This window comes from Mobula birostris, chromosome 3 (genome assembly GCF_030028105.1).
Source record: "Mobula birostris isolate sMobBir1 chromosome 3, sMobBir1.hap1, whole genome shotgun sequence".
NCBI lineage: Eukaryota > Metazoa > Chordata > Chondrichthyes > Myliobatiformes > Myliobatidae > Mobula > Mobula birostris.
Genome location: NC_092372.1, coordinates 53501496 through 53520713, shown reverse-complemented (window position 1 = coordinate 53520713; position 19218 = coordinate 53501496). Strand labels below are relative to the sequence as shown.

At 39.4% G+C, this 19218-nt stretch overlaps 1 protein-coding gene, 1 long non-coding RNA gene and 1 other non-coding gene across 7 annotated transcripts in view; 1 reads left to right on the top strand and 2 right to left on the bottom strand.

Moving 5' to 3' along the window:
• Window positions 1-2513, top strand: part of slc7a2 (solute carrier family 7 member 2) — a 140911-nt gene extending 138398 nt beyond the window's left edge. For all 5 annotated transcript variants that reach the window (XM_072252640.1, XM_072252641.1, XM_072252644.1 and 2 more), the window contains one exon: window positions 399-2513. In XM_072252640.1, coding sequence (XP_072108741.1) covers window positions 399-571 — 173 coding nt within the window. In that variant the 3' untranslated portion in view covers window positions 572-2513. The remainder of the gene's footprint in view (window positions 1-398) is intronic.
• The window catches only part of LOC140195043 (uncharacterized), a 46905-nt gene extending 30236 nt beyond the window's left edge, over window positions 1-16669 (bottom strand). Inside the window, exons 1-3 of the long non-coding RNA XR_011885346.1 lie at window positions 16552-16669; window positions 3991-4123; window positions 2868-2983 (exon numbers count right to left, since the gene is read on the bottom strand). This is a non-coding gene — a long non-coding RNA (uncharacterized lncRNA). The remainder of the gene's footprint in view (window positions 1-2867; window positions 2984-3990; window positions 4124-16551) is intronic.
• On the bottom strand, window positions 16378-16492 carry trnal-caa (transfer RNA leucine (anticodon CAA)). The gene is made up of 2 exons: window positions 16455-16492; window positions 16378-16423 (listed from the first exon to the last, which is right to left on the bottom strand). It is a non-coding gene; the product is annotated as a tRNA-Leu (tRNA).
• Window positions 16670-19218: the final 2549 nt, after the last annotated feature.

Here is a 19218-nt window from a genome sequence, read left to right as displayed (position 1 = left end):
TCCCACCCCCCTCCACCCGATGATCATACTCCAAGCAGGTGGCTTGTTCTGTATTGGCACTCCCTGTGTCATGAAATGGTTTTGAGAACAGTCCTGTAACTGTTGACTGAGGTGACAAAAGTTGCAATGGTAGACCTACAGATATTAATTAAGTTTAGATCTTGGCTAAATTAGTGTAAATCTGTACTATTCAAAACCTGTCAGACCACAGCTTGCTGGACCAAGGAGCTTATCCCTAAACCTTTTTCCCCATATGTGGCATCTTCATATGTCAGAGATTCACTAAACTTTTGTTCTCAAGGAAATTGGAATGCAGACCACATTCCAACATCTTGAAAGCCATAACCCACAATTTCACTTTTTCTTCTACTTAATTATTCATTCTTTTCTGTTCAAAGGATTTGCAATCTACTTTGGCTATGGCATCAGGCACAGTGAGGAAGGTCACCGCGATAGTGAATCAGTGCAGAGTGAAACTGAGAACACAAAGAGCGTAGAAGGAGTGGATGACAATGAGATACCAACTGAACTTGACCAATTTATTCTGCATGAAAAGACAAGTGAATGTTAGCTATAAAATGCAGTATGTCATGTTGTTTGTTACATCAGACATATTTGTGTTTTCATGAGCAGTGAAGTTTTATCAACTTTTAGCCTCAGAGTCTGTCAAAGCTCTGTACAGGGTCATTTTATACCAACGAAATAATGTTCTTTGCAACAAATCATCTGAGCTTGCATATGCAGGAACTGAAAATATTAACTGATTATCTGCATGTACCTCTGTATCCTGTTCAGTATCAACATATTTGATTCCATCTTACCAAAATGTTGAGTGAAAACTATTTTTACCCACAACAAAAGGATTTGGGCTATGATAAAAGACTATTTACTGGGATTAGAGCTACTATGTATGATTTTCATTTCCAATTTACGATACATTGTTTTTATAATAAACCATTTGAAAGTTCAGTGAACATTTGGCATACGAAAATGTTATACCTGTATATCTGTCCTTTAGATTCATAATTATTTAGTTATTTAATTTTGCATGATTATTCCATGATTGAAGTATTCATGCATAATGTAGCTTATAGGAATAGTCCAGTTACAGGACCTTACTACTTTTCAACATTTTTTGAGTTAAATCAAAGAGAGACTCCTTACAAAGTAGTTAAGTTTAGAAATGGAGGGATGAGAGAATGGAAAGTAAGTTTTTTTCCATTTACTAAATTCAGGAAATTGCTATTCTAAGTTGATTAAACATTAAATCTTCCAATTTAATTGCAAATACTTGGTAGATAGTAAATAATATTTGAACTTTTTAGGACAAAATGGTTTATATTTTTAAAAAAAATGTAACTGCTATATCTGAAAACGAAAACCATACATACCTCTAAACAAAACAAGCTATCAAGCTATAAAAATGTTTACTGTGTAAAAACTATGTGTTGATAAATCCTTACAAGGGATATTTCTTTCAATTCTTGGGTGCTGTGTTTTTGTTTGTAAAACACCTAGTGAGTCATCTTCATATAATGAAACAAAAATACTGTGAAATGCCTAACTCTTGGCTTATGTGCTGATTAGTTTAAATAATTTCCAGTCTTAAGACCAAGAAATAAGTACAAGGGTAATCTATCAGTCAGCTTTGTCCACCTCACTTAAAATCATTTTTAACAATTCTGGCATAACTAGTGACGTGAAATAATAACAAGGTTCAGGAAAAGTTCACTGAGTTTTGACTCCTGATATCTACAAATACAACTGTCATCAATAAATGATTGGCGATAGATATTTTAGCCGGATTGATGCTGAGAAATTAATCATTTTTACATGTAATATATACATCAATCAAACAGCAAGTATTCATATTTAGTGCCTTAAAATGTCCAAAAAATGTTTACCTTTAACATAGGTAGTTAACTACTGCCTGCTGCATATTATTGACCATCTCTAATTTTCACCAAGCTTTTGTGGATTGCTGATCCACCATGCCATTATATCAAAAGTGAAAGTTACTCTAAAGTGTTATTGCCTAAAAATTCATCCACTGACAATAGTGCAAAGTGTAACATCAGTGTATTTTACTCTACCTCTGAAATGTATTCCACTGACTTCAATCAAATAGAAGGAGGAAACCACGAATAGTGCATTTATTGGGATTAATCATGGGTGGATTTCTAGACAGATGTCTTCCAGCTTACATTGACTTATTACATTCAAAGGTCCTAGATGGATCCCGGCAAAAAGCTTATTAATCAAAACTTGCTTTCCACATGGCTCTTACACTCACTATTAGGTTGATTAATCACGCATACAATGAAGGGTTTTGAAGGATCCCGACCGTATTCAAAACTTTCTGGAATTCTTCTCCACTTTTTTCACAATGTGATTAAACTGTTCTCAATTGCAATCATTGTAGTAAGTATTGGCAGCACTTTCAAGAGATGGTCCTATTACATTAGTATTAACATTTCACATGAAAAGTACTATTTTCACTGCTCATTATGCTAAACACAAATATGCTGTGGGGGGGGGGGGGGGGGAGGCTTGAATTCATTTTAGTTTCCCAAATTAATCTTGACTAGTTTGCTTCATTAGGAAAATAAGAAGGAAACTGAAATATAAATAATTGTTTAATTACTACTTGTATAATGGAATATTATTTTTGTGTATTTTGATGATTTAGTTTATGGAGCCATTTCAAGAAGACAGATAAAGTTATTTTCTGCCAGACTTCATTGGGTGGAAGATGTAGATTAGACAAACATTGGCTAAAGCAAATTTTAAAGAAACCTGTAACTTGTAGAAGCTGCAGTAAGTGTGCTGTATATAAGATGTAGATTTATTTCAATTTAACTGTGTACCTGAGTACTCTTTCCCATTTTTGCAAATGGGTACAGTTGGTATATTCCAATAATTCTCCCCGTGGATGTGTTCCTGTTTGCAGTCAGGTCATTAGAAAAGTAGAAGGAAAAGGCCACTGTAGATAATACGAAGAGAGAAAAGTGTGTTTAAAAAAAAATAATAATAATACTGTCAAACTTCCTTGTTTGACATTGAGAAATACTAGACCAACCTGTGAACAGTTTGAGTATCTGTTTCGTAATCACGTTATTTTAGGTTAAAAGACATTTGGGAACATCTGAAGTACATCTTAACTGACATTCAAGCTTGCTCAAGGACACAACACATGTTGCCCCAGCTGGGGCTCGAACTCATGACCTTCAGGTCACTAGTCCAGTGCCTTAACCACTTAGCCACGTGCCCACATAAGTACAAGAAATTCTGCAGAAATTTGATATTTTAGACTGAGATCCTTCATCAGGATTGGGAAGGGGAAGAAGTCAGAATAAGGATGTTTATGGTGAATCAGCTTCATAAACCAAGAGTGAACTCTGGTGAGATCAAGGATTTAGACCCAAAACAAGCGTGGAGCTGGTGATATATTTCCAAGTCAGCATGATGCATGACTTGAAGAAACTTTGTAGGTGGTGGTGTTTTCCTACACTTGTTGTCCTTGTTCCTCTTAGTGCTAGAGACTGTGGGTGTAAGAAATGCTGTTGGCTAGATAAGTAACTGCAGTGCATTCTGTAAACTGTGCATGCTGCAATATGATCTGATAGTGATGATGGAAGTAGAGGTAGTGGCTGGGCTGCCATTCAGGTGAGCAAAGTTGCCTCAGTGATGCTAAGCATCTTGAGTGTTGGACTTGCAATTATCCAAGTAGAGACTGTTCCATTTCATTTCTGATGTGCTTTGCAGAGGATGTAAAGATTTCAAGAAGATAGGTGAGCCATCTATTATGAGAGCCCATCTTCTGCTTTACCATATTGTCACCAAGTATCTGTGGGCTGCTCCAGTGAAGTTTCTAGGCTATGGTATATTGATAGTGAGGCATTGAACAATGCTAATGTCATAGCATTTCAGTAAAAGTGTTGTATGTACATGTCCATTGCTTGGCATCGATGTGGTATGGAAATTACTTGCCTGAATGTTTTCCATGGGTTGCTGCATGCAGGTGTGGGCTGCTTCATTAACTGAAGACTCGTGATTAGAATTGGACGTTTTGCGGTTGCCAGTGAACATCCACTTTTGACATTATGACAGAAAGAAGTCACTGCTGTAAAAGAACTTCTGAATTAGTTGTTTTCTATTTCATCCAAAACATTCAAACTGAATAGAGCCAAGTATGAACTAAAATGAAATATTTCCTACCCAAAAGACAATGTATATCTTGCATAAATTTGAAACATTACTTTTAATAATTACAATGATTAAAATATACTTATCCCATACTCTCAGTATCAAAGTAGAGTGATATACTGTTCTGTGATTTAACATAATCCAGCTAATTTACTATTTCCATAGTAACCAGCTATAGGTGTTAGCCCTCCAGTATACAAATATTGAATGAGTTGTCCAACAGCCAGATAATTTGTTCTGGAACATTACTGCCTTGGCACTTTAAAATATGTATCCATTGAAGTATAACAGCACATTCTTCCTGCCCCCACCCCTCTACCCCACCTTTCCTCCAGTAAATTGCCAGGACTCTGGTAGATAAAACGGTAAAAAGCACATCAGAATTTTTGTTTGTTGAGTTCTTAAACTGTAAGATCATTCAGCCCATCGAGTCTGCTCCATCATTCCATCATGGCTGATCCTGGATCCCACTCAACCCCATACACCTGCCTTCTCCCATATTCTTTGATGCCCTGACCAATCAGAAAACAATCAACTTCCGTCTTAAAAATACCCACAGACTTTGCCTCCACTGCAGTCTGTGGCAGAGCATTCCGCAGATGCACTACTTTATGGCTAAAAAAATTCTTCCTTCCCTCCATTCTAAAAGGTCTCCCCTCAGTTTTGAGGTCTTCGGTAAGTCCTTTAAAATCCTAAAAAGAAATCAATATTTTTGTGAAGACAGGTCTAAACTGTGAAGTTTAAGGCTGTTCTGGCACGCCATTTTTCCTGTAGACCATGTTGATTCTGCCAAGTCAAACACTACATTTCTACTTAACTCTTCAGTGAAGGGTTTGTACAACTCCAATCAAATTTAATAATTTGGAAGTATTTTAAAATTTTACTAAAATTGTATTTTCATGGTGCTGAACAACTGCACAACTATTTCATGTTAGTTCCAAATTTATTCCAGATACTTTTTTAAAAATTGAAGAGCTTACTTGTTTGGATATATTAACCAGTATTTTATATCTTTTAACTTTTCTTATTGCTTCCATTCTCATGTCCATAACTGAGTGGCAAGTATTTACTGATCACCATCTCTGGAGAGGTTTTGTCAGTGTCAGAACAAACATCTCAGCTTAATTTTTAGAACCGCATCAAACCTTCAATTTTTCCTTCTACTAACTGAATCTCAATGCTGGAAAGTTCCATCTTTGGTGTCACAAATTGACAAGATGGCAACATGAGGAGAAGAATTCAGAACTAAGGTTTTAGTTTTTTAAAATTCCTTTTCCAACCCATGGATCAAACCATTTCTAAGTTAGGATATTGAATTTCCCTAATTAGTTATGTTCATTAGAATACTTATGAAGTGATAGAGGAATAATATTGTAACTGCATGAGATCCCTCTCCAAAAAAAGGCCTCTACAATCTATTGTTGAAGATCATTTCCAGAGGGCAATCAATCATTAAAGGTGTTCTGAGTAAAGGGAAAATGCATGTAGATGGAAAGTACAAAAAAAAAAGTTAACTGGCAATAGGAAAATAGAAGAGTATTTGTGTGTGTGTGTGTTTTTTATAGATCTTAGACTTCAATTTTTTGGATTTAGACCCATCTTTTTAAAATGGATTAGATTGTTATATAATAATCCTGAAGCAGCAATTCAAACTAGTGGTTACATTTCACCTTACTTCTCTCTCAGAAGGGGTACCAACAGGGTTCCCCACTTTCTCCAATGTTGTTCTGTCTAGCTTTGGAGCCCCTGGCAGCAGCTATCAGACAGAATGACAACTTTATAAGGATATCTGTGGGAGAACAGGTTCACAAACTGATGCTTTATGCGGATGATATTTTATTATGTGTGTCGGACCCTAGTCGGTGCCATGTCTTTTTAACATTATAAAGTCTTACTCTAGATTCTCAGGTTATAAGGTTAATTGGACAAAATCAGAAACACTACTGTTGACTGCATATTGGCCTGTATCTGCTTTTTACCCGGGCCAATTTCACTGGCCAAAGAAGGGTATACGATTAACTTTCCCATCACCTGAAGGATTTAATGAAGATTTTATTATGTCCCAAACCATTTGGAACCAGTGAATTATCTCTTGTGACAGAAAAATTGTCAAGCAATTTCATCAAGGCTGCTAACAGGAGAGAAACTTGTTCTTTGCACAGTGCCATGAAATTCTTTCCCAAAGACAGCGTCCCTCCCCAAGCCTGTCCCAAATTTCAGCCTTGATATGGTTGTTCAGGTTGCTGGAATGTAGCCTGAGCCTATAAACTTCAGACCCACTGACCTAAAGGTGAACCAATTTTGCCACATGTAATTATTAATCAAATAGAGGTTTCAGGCTCCATCCTACACTGTGTTATACTGTAACAGTGAAGGAGGAAAAAAAAATGCTACAGTTGGTTTCAGTATCTAAAGTTTGGTAAGAAATTTGATCCAGCTTTCCATTTAATGACCTTTACTAGAAGCACGTGCACTACCATCTGAGAAAGCTTCACAAAGACTTGTCTGTGGTCAAATAGTTGCCACTGTTGTGACACCTGATATTCTTATATCTTAAATCTAGAATATTTCTGGAAATATTAAAAACAAAATTCTGGTAATGTACAGCAGACTTGTCAGCACTGGCCAAGAAAAAAAAGTTATTTGGGTTTCTTTCCTGCCTTCTTAGAGCAGTATCTTATAGAATTGCTATATTCAGAACTGACTGAGTGTAGTATCTGAGAGTGACACATCGCTCAGGAGATTCAACACCTTCAGCATACAGGAACTGTACATAATCTCGCAATAATCAAAATAGCTTCATTTACTAGCTAACTTGGAAAGCTTTCTTTTAAAAATTAGTTGAATATTTAAACTATTTGCATCTATCCATAGAGACAAACTGTTGAGATAATTTATTTTTATAATTTATAAGGCTTAGCTGTAATATTGACAAATGATAAAATTACCTCCCTAATATTTAAAGATGGTATATCCATGGAGATAATGAAAAATTAATATGTAAAATCGACATACTTTGAAGAATTTGTATGTATATTCTATTCTACTTACCAAGTGTATACACTTTGTAATAAAATTAGCACATGTATTTCTTAGTTTCAACATTTGAAGTTTTTGTTTTATTTTTTTGAACTCCCCTTTTGCAGTCATCCCACACTCAAATATTGAACAATATTCCTAGTAAATGTAAATATAATTGATGTTTGTATACTTTCATGTGCAAAACCTTCAAATATGTAAGTTGTATTTAAGGAAATATTACAATGTACTTGCAAACTTTGGTAAAAATATTTTACATATTACTAAACTGATGATCATCTCAATAGTATCAGTGGCATTTTAAAGGGTAATCTTAATTCTTAGATCACTTAAAAAGCTTTGGTGAAAGGGAAAAAAGGAACAAATGTAGGCCATTCAGCCCCTTTAATGACATGTGCTTGACTTCTACATCAGAAACAATTTTCCTGCCATTTCACTAATGAACTTGATTTTTCTATTACTCAGACATTAATCAATCTCAATCTTGAATGAAATCAAACATTCAGTCCAGGACCATCTCTCCTCACTTTAGTGTTTACTGGCCTAACACTTTTTTTTATATAATAGAGTTTTTGACTCCTCAGCCAAGGCAAACGTTCTTCCATGATCCACACTGTTCAAACCTCTACAATTATTTTACAAACCTTAAGTACAAAATAAAATTTATTTTCAGAGTGCAAATCTATTGAACAGTATCTGTAAACAGGATCAATGAACACAAACTGTGCAAATGCAAATATAAATAATGGGAGCATGAAGTAAGAGTCCTTGAAGTGAGACCATCAGTTATGGTAACACCACAGATAGATCAACTGCAGTTATCCCCTTTAGTTCAAAAGCCTGATGGTTGAAGGGTAGTAACTGTTCTTAAATCTGGTGGTGCGAGGCAGCAGCAAGAAAAGAGCATGGCCTGGGTGATGAGGATCTTTGGTGATTGATGCTATTTTTTCTACAGTAATGTTTCATGTAGAGGCGCTCAGTGGTTGGGAGGGCTTTACCCATGACGTACTGGGCTGAATCCACTACTTTTTGTATGATTTTCCACTCAAAAGGCAATTGTGTACCCATACCAGGCCATAATGCAGCCAGTCAGCACACATCTATAGAGGTTTGCCATGGTTTTTGATGACGTGCCAAATCAAAGGTTCATTTTATGGTGAAAGTAGACATATATAATACAACTCTGATACTTGTCTACTCTAGATAGTCATTAAATACAGAAAGACCATTTGGTATTGATGAAAGATGAGTAGGTGTTGATGAAAGAAAAGATATTAACTCCTGTCTTCCCGCACCCCCCCCCCTTTCATGAAGAAAAATAAACAAACTCCACACCCCCAACAGAAAAAAGCAGTCACAAAAATAATCAACGATCTTCCACACATAACAATCCCCGAACCCCTCACTTGCAGAAAAGAACAGTGACAGTCACCAAATCCCCTTACACACAAAAAATTAACAGAAAAACACCAAAAAACTGAAGGAAACCAATATAGAGTACAGTCCAATAATCACATAAATCTCAGAATATGGAAATGTATTTTCATCTGAATCCAGTCCTCCCATAAAGAGCTGGGCACTAATGCTGGCGATCCAGCTGCTGACTGTCTCGCACCGAGCTATCACTGACCCTCCACGTTCACCTTGGTGCTTCAATCTTCCTTGCCACTTTGAATCCCTGCAGACTCTTGAAGTAGTAGAGGCTGTCGTGCTTTCTTTGCAATTATTGAGAGATTTTATACAGGTCCTCTGAGATAGTGGCACCCAGGAATTTAAAGTTACTAACCCTCTCCACCTCTGATCCTCCGATGAGTACTGGCTCATGGACCTCTGGTTTCCCTCTACTTAAGTCTACAATCAGCTCCTTGGTCTTACTGACATTCAGCCAAATTTTCAATCTCCATTCTGTATGCAGATTCATCACCACCCTTGATATGGCCCCGAACAGTGGGGTCATCAGCAAGCTTATGGTGCTGGAGCTGTGCTTAGACATGTGGGCATAGAAGTAAAACGAATAGAACGGGGCTGTACACATCCCTATGGTGCTCCTGTATTGACAGAGATTATGGAGATGTTTTTGCCAATCCAAACTGACTGGGATCTGTAAGTGAGGAAATCCAGGGTCCAATTGCACAAGGGGATATTAAAGCTCAGGTCTTCAAGGTTACTGATTAGTTTTGAGGGGATAATGGTATTAAATGCTGAGCTGCAGTTAATAAAGAACATCCTGATATATGCATCTTTGCTGTCCAGGTGTTCCAGAGCTGTGTGAAGAGTCAATGAAATGGCATCTGCTGCAGACCTGTTGCTTCAGTTGGCAAATTGGAGCAGATCAAAGTCACCACTCAGTCAGGAGCTGATGTGCTTCAACACCAGCCTCTCAAAACACTTCATCACTATGGATGTTAGTGCCACCGGGCGACAGTTATTGAGGCAGGTTACCACGCTCTTCTTGGTCACTGGTATGATTGAAGCCTGCTTGAAGCAGGTGGATATCACACACGGCCAGAGCAAGAGATTGAAGATCTAGATTGACCGCTAGAGTCAGTTATCAAAGATGTGATAACAGCACATTTGGAAAGCGGTGAAATCATCGGACAAAGTCAGCATGGATTTGTGAAAAGAAAATCATGTCTGACAAATCTCAGAATTTTTTGAGCATGTAACTAGTAGAGTGGATAGGGGAGAACCAGTGGATGTGGTATACTTGGATTTTCAAAAGGCTTTCGACAAGGTCCCATACGGGAGATTAGTGTGCAAACTTAAAGCACACGGTATTGGGGGTAAGGTATTGATGTGGATAGAGAATTGGTTGGCAGACAGGAAGCAAAGAGTGGGAATAAACGGGACCTTTTCAGAATGGCAGGCGATGACTACTGGGGTACCGCAAGGCTCAGTGCTGGGACCCCAGTTGTTTACAATATATATTAATGACTTGGATGAGGGAATTAAATGCAGCATCTCCAAGTTTGCGGATGACACGAAGCTGGGCGGCAGTGTTAGCTGTGAGGAGGATGCTAAGAGGATGCAGGGTAACATGGATAGGTTAGGTGAGTGGGCAAATTCATGGCAGATGCAATTTAATGTGGATAAATGTGAAGTTATCCACTTTGGTGGCAAAAACAGGAAAACAAATTATTATCTGAATGGTGGCCGATTAGGAAAAGGGGAGGTGCAACGAGACCTGGGTGTCATTATACACCAGTCATTGAAAGTGGGCATGCAGGTACAGCAGGCAGTGAAAAAGGCGAATGGTATGCTGGCATTTATAGCAAGAGGATTCGAGTACATGAGCAGGGAGGTACTACTGCAGTGTACAAGGCCTTGGTGAGACCATACCTGGAGTATTGTGTGCAGTTTTGGTCCCCTAATCTGAGGAAAGACATTCTTGCCATAGAGGGAGTACAAAGAAGGTTCACCAGATTGATTCCTGGGATGGCAGGACTTTCATATGATGAAAGACTGGCTGAACTAGGCTTATACTCGTTGGAATTTAGAAGATTGAGGGGGGATCTGATTGAAACATATAAAACCCTAAAGGGATTGGACAGGCTAGATGCAGGAAGATTGTTCCCGGTGTTGGGGAAGTCCAGAACGAGGGGTCACAGTTTGAGGATAAAGGGGAAGCCTTTTAGGACCGAGATTAGGAAAAACTTCTTCACACAGAGAGTGTTGAATCTGTGGAATTCTCTGCCACAGGAAACAGTTGAGGCCAGTTCATTGGCTATATTTAAGAGGGAGTTAGATATGGCCCTTGTGGCTAAAGGGATCAGGGGGTACGGAGGGAAGGCTGGTACAGGGTTCTGAGTTGGATGATCAGCCATGATCATACTGAATGGTGGTGCAGGCTCAAAGAGCCGAATGGCCTACTCCTGCACCTACTTTCTATGTTTCTATATCTATGAACACACCAGCCAGTTGGCCAGCACAAGTCTTAAGTATTCATCCAGACCAGATGCTTTCCTTGGATTCACTTTCTTGAAGGTAGCCTGCATGTCATCTTCAGATACTGAGAATGAAGGGAGACATGAGGGTGCGCAATGGTTTTTCCCTGTTCTGTTGGTCAAAGCGAGCATCGAAGGCATTGAGCTCATCTGGAAGTTCTGGTATCCCATCTCACAAGATTTAACTTGTAGGAGCTTATGGCAAGCATCCCTCTGTCGACAGCTGTCCAGCATCCCTCATCGATTCCAGTTTAGTACGGAATCTCCACTTCACCCATGAGATGGCTTTCTGGAGATTATACCTGCACCTATTGTAGCATTTTTGATCTCCAGACTTGAATGCATCTGATCTAGCCCTCAGCAATTTCTGGATTTCATGGTTCACCCAGGGCTTCTGATTGGGTAAACCCTGAATGATCTTTTTTTTTTTTTTTTTTTTAAAAAGATTATAAACCAAATATATACAATCTCTCCCTGTACGACAGTCTTGCCTTTGCAGTAAATAGTCATACTGCACTTCTTCTATAGCAAATATATCCTCTTAAGATCAAAAACCAAAATGATACACAATACAGAAAAGCATAGGTTTAGGGTAAAGGGGCTAGAGACAGAGAGGGAATATGAGGAGGAAATTTTTCAGCCAGAAACTCTTTAGTATCTGGATCATATTACCCGTGGCAGAGGTGAAGGTAGGTGCTTTCACAAAATTTAAAATCTTCCATTTAAGTTGCCAAAGCATGGAAGGTTACAGGCCAAGTGTTGGTGAATAGGATTAGTATCAATGGGTACCTGATGGTCAGCAATGACATGGTGGGTCGAAGGGTCTGCTTCTGTACTCTATAATTACATGTGCTGAGTAATGCCTATACAATCATAATAAAATGCTCTTACTCTTATATTCTAATCATCGTACAATAAAGGCCAGCATGCCATTTGCCATCACAAATGTTTGGTGCGCCTGCTTGTTAGCTTTCAGTGACTTTTGTGCAATGACAAGGCCCCAGTCAACATCAATACTTAATAATCGCTCTCTCTATTTAAATAATGCTCAGAATTTCTGTATTTTCTAATCAAACTTCACCTTTTACCCATCTGCCTTGTTGTTGCCCGTATTGCTCTTGTCACCACTTTGTGTCCTCATCACTACTCTCATTCTCATGTGTTATCAGCAAACTTGGAAATGTCACATTTTTGTGACCACAGCCAAACTGTTCATATAGAAACAAGGGTAGCAGCTTTAAGTAATTGGGTATTAACACCTCTCAGGATCTGTCCTGGGCTCAACACATTGATGCAATCACAAAGGAGGCATGCCAGCAGCTCTACTTCGTAAGGAGTTTGAGTTACCAAAATTTCTACCGATGTACCGTGGAGAGCATCCTGACTGGTTGCATCACGACACACAAAAGATACTGGAGGAACTCAGCAGGCTAGGCAGGATATATGGAAAAGAGTAAACAGTCGACGTTTCGGACTGAGACCTTTCATCAGGACTGCACAGCCTGGTAAGGAGTTGCCAATGCACAGGATCACAAGAGGCTGCAGAGAATTGTAGACTCAGCCGACACCACGGGTAGAATGCACCCTACCACCCAGGACCTCTTCACGAGGCGGTGCCTCAAGAAGGCAGCATAAACCATTAAGGACCCTCAACATCTGGGTCACACCTTCTTCTCCTTAGTACCATCAGGGAGGAGGTACATTAGCCTGAAAACCCACACTCAGTGATTCAAAAATAGTATTAAGAATAGTCAAGGGAAAAAAATCACTGGTGGGTGTTGTCTATAGGCCAACTAATAAAAATATTGCAGTGGCAGATACGATTAACCAAGAAATAACTGAGGCTTGTAAGAACGGAACAGCAGTTGCCATGGGGGATTTTAACTTCCACATAGATTGGGTGAATCAGGTTGGTCAACGAAGTCCTGAGAAGGACTTCATAGAATGCATCCGTGATGGCTTTCTTGAGCAGCATGTTAGCGAACCTACAAGAGAAAATACTATCTTAGATCTAGTCCTGTGCAAAGAGACAGGTAAGATTAATGATCTTGTAGTCAGGGATCCTCTCGGAAAGAGTGATGATAGTATGACTGAATTTCACATTCAGATAGAGGATGAAATAGTTAGATCTAAAACTAGTGTATTATGCTTGAACAAGGGAGATTACAACGGGATGAGGGAAGAGCTGGCTAATGTAGACTGGGAGCACAGGCTATTTGGTAGGACAGCTGAAGAACAGTGGAACACTTTCAAAGAGATTTTTCACAGTGCTCAACAGAAGTATATTCCAGTCAAAAGTACGGACAGTAAGTGTGGAGAGAGATAACTAAGGAAATAAAAGATAGTATCAAATTAAAAGCTCATTTACAAAGTCGCAAAGAGTAGTGGGAAACTGGAAGATTGGGAAAATTTTAAAAAGCAACAGAGAACAACTAAACAAGAATTAAGGAAAGGGAAGATAGAGTGTGAAAGTAAATTAGCACAAAATATAAAAACAGATAGCAAAAGTTTTTATAAATATATAAAACAGAAGAGGGTGGCTAAAGTCAATGCAGGTCCCTTGAAAGACGAGAAGGAGAAACTGATATTGGGTGATAAGGAAATGGCTGAGGCATTGAATGACTATTTAGTGTCAGTCTTCACGGTGGAGGACACATCTAATATGCTAAAGAAGGATGTTATGGACGAAATGGGAGGTGAGGACCTCGATAAAATCACTGTTACTAAAGAGATAGTGATGAGCAAACTAGAGGGCCTGAAGGTAGATAAGTCCCCTGGTCCTGATAGGATGCACCCCAGGATGCTGACGGAATTGGCGGAGGTTATAGTAGACACGTTGGTAATCATTTATCAAAACTCTCTAGACTCTGGGCAGGTCCCAGCAGATTGGAAGACAGCAAATGTCACGCCACTTTTTAAAAAAGGATGTAGGCAAAAGACGGGCAACTATAGGCCAGTTAGCTTAACATCTATAGTCGGGAAAATGCTTGAAGCTGTCATTAAGGAAGAAATAGCGAAACATTTAGAAAGGAGCGGTTCCATTAGACAGACGCAGCAGGGATTCAGAAAAGGCAGGTCCTGTTTGACAAACTTACTGGAGTTCTTTGAGGACATAATGAGTGCAGTGGATAGAGGGAAACAGGTGGATGTCGTATACTTGGATTTCCAGAAGGCGTTCAATAAGGTGCCGCACAAGAGACTTATAAATAAGATATGGATGCATGGAGTCGGAGGAAGTGTATTGGCGTGGATAGTGGATTGGTTAACCAATAGAAGGCAGAGAGCTGGTATAAATGAGTGTTTCTCCGGTTGGCAGTCTGTGGTGAGTGGGGTGCTGCAGGTGTCTGCAGCTGTTTACCATTTACATTGATGATTTGGAAGAGGGGACTGAGTGTAGCATAGCAACATTTGCTGATGACACTAAACTGAGTGGAAAAGCAAATTGTACAGAGGATGTGGAGAGTCTGCAGAGGGATATAGATAGGTTAAGCGAGCGGGCCAAGGTCTGGCAGATGGAATACAATGTTGGTAAATGCGAGATCATCCACTTTGGAAGGAATAATAGAGAGCAGATTATTATTTAAATGGTGAAAGATTGCAGCATGCTGTTGTGCAGAGGGATTTGGGAGTGCTTGTTCATGAATCGCAAAAAGTTGGCTTGCAGGTACAACGGGTTATTAAGAAAGCAAACTGAATGTTGGCCTTCATTGCTAGAGGGATTGAATTCAAGAGCAGGGAGGTCTTACTGCAACTATAGAGTACAGGTGAGGCCGGACCTGGAGTACTGTGTGCAGTACTGGTCTCCATACTTGAGGAAGGACATACTGGCTTTGGAGGCAGTGCAGAGGAGGTTCACCAGGTTGATTCCAGGGATGAAGGGGTTAACCTATGAGGAGCGATTAAGTCACCTGGGACTATACTCTCTGGAATTCAGAAGAATGAGGGGGGGATCTTATAGAAACATACAAAATTTTGAAAGGGATCGATAAGCTAGAAATAGGAAAGTTGTTTCCATTGGTAGGTGAGACTAGAACTAGGGGACATTGCCTCAAGATTCCGGGGAGAAGATTTAGGACAGAGATGAGGAGAAACTGTTTTTCCCAGAGAGTGGGGAATCTGTCGAATTCTCTGCCCAGGGAAGTAGTTGAGGCTTCTTCACTAAATATATTTAAGCAGTTAGATAGGGTTTTAATTTAAGAAATATATTTTACATATTTACATAAATAAATTAAACATATTTAAGAAATAGTTGCATAGTAAGGGAATTAAGGGTTTTGGGGAAAAGGCAGGTAGATGGAGCTGAGTTTACGGACAGGTCAGCCATGATCTTATTGAATGGCAGGGCAAAGCTCAATGGGCCGGTTGGCCTACTTCTGCTCCTATTTCTTATGTTATTAAAAATAGCTTCTTCCCCTCTGCAATCAGATTTCTGAAGTCCTGAACCCACAAAAACCACCTCAACATTCCTTTCCTTGTACTATTTGTTTATTTCGTATTTTATACTTTATAGTATAAAATATACTTTGCACCGTACTGCTGCCACAAAACTACATACTTCGCTTCACACAAGATAGTAATAATTCAGACTTTATGATGACTGATACCTGTAAGTCGCTGAAGTCAGTTTGTTCACTTGAAGGGCCTGTTTATTCCTTTTTTTGTTGTTTTAGATGTGTTAACTAACTCTCAGTCTACTCTTGAACATTAACCCCCATTCTATGTGCCTTTTTTGTAACATCTCCAACGTAGGAGGTTATTGAAACACCACATTCAACTGTTTCCCCGCGCTTACTCCAAGATTCAACCAACTCTTCACTATTCGTTTGCAATTGTTTGCAAGTAGCCCATCTTGAAACGTTTCATTTTATTCAACCTGTTTGCGATTTGTATTTTTACACAACATCTAATAAATTTCTTTGTCTCCCGTAAGAAGAATCCCGCTGTAGCTCTAGATTTGTTTTGGGGATATTTCACTAAACATTCAGTAACACTGGAGACGTTGATCTCAGTGATAGTAATGGAGACGTTCCAGAAGGGGTTTTTATTCTAGTATCAGACTTCCAACGTCTACCTTTTCTGTTATATTTTTCACTTGCCACAGAAAATAAACCAACATAGAGAACAATTAATGGGCAGGGCGACGATGGAAAGAAAATGAAGCGCTGCCTGAATTTAAAATTAAAAGTTGTGTCAGAAGTGGGATTCGAACCCACGCCTCCAGTCGGAGACCAGAACACCCGCCCCGCACTGGGAAGGAACCACGTCCTTGAGTCTGGCGCCTTAGACCACTCGGCCATCCTGACAGCTGCCAGGAGGGCCGGTAGCGAGCTACAAAACCCTCCGCAGACCCCTCTTTTATTACCTTTTCTTGTTTTTCCAGTCGATTGACACCAATTCTCGGCCAACATTATATTTTCTTTCTCCTCTCCTAATTTATTTCGGGAGTTTTCTGCTCCATGTTTGAATACTACTTGCAACCAGAACAGCCGCGCACGAAGTGCAATGCAATGCGCATGCTCGATGACAGAGGCGTCGCCATGTTTAAACGAAACTAGAGAAGTAGCCACGCGCCATGTCCAATTGTTGCAGGAGTTATGCGCATGCTCATTCAGGTTGCTGGGATTTGCGACTGAAAAGATTTTTTAAATTTTAAAATTAGGCAGCGATAGTGGAAAGAGAAATTGCTTATGTTTCAGATCAAATATCCTTCTTAGACTTCCAGCTGCAAAATTTTATTTTGTGTTGTTTTATTGTCGTGTCATATGTTAGTGGACCAAATCCTTCCAATTTAAAACAGTTCACTTATTTTTCATAAATTGAATTGATCTCATTTTAGTCTCGTTAAGTTAAAAGGTATCCCACTGGAATTATATAAACTACGCCTCTGTAACCACAGTTCATGAAATGTTTTAGGCAGCACACACAAAGTGCTGGAGGTACTCAGCAGTCAGGCAACATCTACTGAAAAGAGTAAACAGTCAACGTTTTGGGCCAAGACCCTTGATCAGGACTGAGAGGGAAGGGGAAGGTGGGGGTGAGGGGAAAGAGGCTAGCTGGAAGGTGATTGAAGCCAAGAGGGTGGTATGTGTCAAGAGCTGGAAAAGAAAGAATCTGATAGGAGAGGAGAATCAGAATCAGGTTTATTATCACCAGCATGTGTCATGTAATTTGTTAATCTAGCAGCAGCAGTTCAATGCATTAATGATAATATATAAATAAATAAATTACATTAAGTATGTATATTGAATAGATTAAAATAGTGGGAAAACAAATAATATATTTTTTAAAAAAGAAAGCTGGTAATGTTTATGGGTTCACTGTCCATTTAGGAATCGGATGGCAGAGGGGGAGAAGCTGTTCCTGAATTGCTGAGTGTGTGCCTTCAGGCTTCTACCTAATGCTAACAATGAAATGAGGGCATGCCCTGGGTGATGGGGGTCCCTAAGAATGGACATCACCTTTCTGAGGCACCGCTCCTTAAAGATGTCTTGGATACTACAGAGGCTGGTACCCAAGATGGAGTTGACTAATTTTTCAACTTTCTATAGCTTCTTTTGGTCCTGTGCAGTAGCCCCCACCCCCATACCAGACAGTGATGCAGCCTGTCAGAATTCTCACCACAGTACATCTACAGAAGTTTTCAAGTGGTTTAATTGACAAACAAAATCTCTTCAAATGCCTAATGAAATGTAGCCACTATCTTGCCTTCTTTATAGCTGCTTTGATATGTCAGAACCTGGTTAGATCGTCAGATATCTTGACACCCTGGAACTTGAAATTGCTGAAGTTCAAGGAGGAGGAGGAGGGGACCCAGTGGGAAGTAATAGGCAGGTGAGAAGAAGTGAAAGGTCAGAGTGCGGAATGGGGGGGGTGAAATTTTGTTCATTGGAAAGAGAAATCAATATTCATACCACCAGGTTGGAGGGCGCCTAGACAGAATATAAAGTGCTTCTCCTCCACCCTGAGGATGGCCTCATCTTGACACAAGAAGAGGCCATGGATCAAAACTGGAATGGGTGCTCCTCCACCCTGAATAAGGGTCTGATTCTGAAACGTCAACTGTTTACTCTTTTCTATAAATGCTGCCTGACCTGCTGAGTTCCTCCAGCATTTTGTGTGTGTGGCTTTGGATTTCCAGCATCTGCATATTTTTTTCCCTATTTTAAATGTTTTAAGCTGTATATCTGTCAGGGCTATGACTCCAGTTATTCGAGAAACCTAAATTGGTGTCAAAAATGAAACAAGCACCAGTCAATTTACTTAAAAAAAAGCAACACACTACCATAATGTTATGGTGAACATACAAAACAAAGCAAAACTCTGAGTATATTGGAAATATAAATTAGAAACTGTAACTTCTCAATAGTTTAAGCATGATCATTGAGGAAAGAAACTGAACCTGTTAGCATTTTAACCATTAAATTGGAAATTAGAATTAGATTTATTTCAGGACAATGTGTTAAAAGATTTCTCCATTGTCCACCTGGTCCTATTTTTAGTCATGGTGGTGGCATCCGTTAGTCTCACGAAACCATGGATCTGCACCTGGAAAGTCTTGCTACAGTCTATGAAGTGACCTTTCCAGGGCACAGGCCTGGGCAGGATTTATGGAAGACTGGCAGTTACCCATGCAGCAAGTCTCCCCCCCTCCATGCCACCGATGTTGCCCAAGGGAAGGGCAAGGGCCGATACAGCTTGGCACCAGTGTCGTTGCAGTTGTTGCCAGAACGAGGTTGAAGACAACGTCGGACTGCCTTAGGGACTCCAGCTCCGGATTTGTCCTCAGGGTTTACTCCCGAATCCTCTCCCATGAGTGGGTATGGCTGCAAGGCAGCGGAGGTTCGAAATCAGAGTTTCCCTCTCTTAGATGGACTGCCTTCCCAGGCTGACGAGCTCCATCTACCCGAATTTTAAAATAAAAATAATTTTTAAGTTTAAAAATAAAAAAATACTAAAAAAAATTTAAATATTTTTTAGTCATATGGGTGTAACTTACATGGAGAAATTAGACCAACGTTTGAAACAAAAC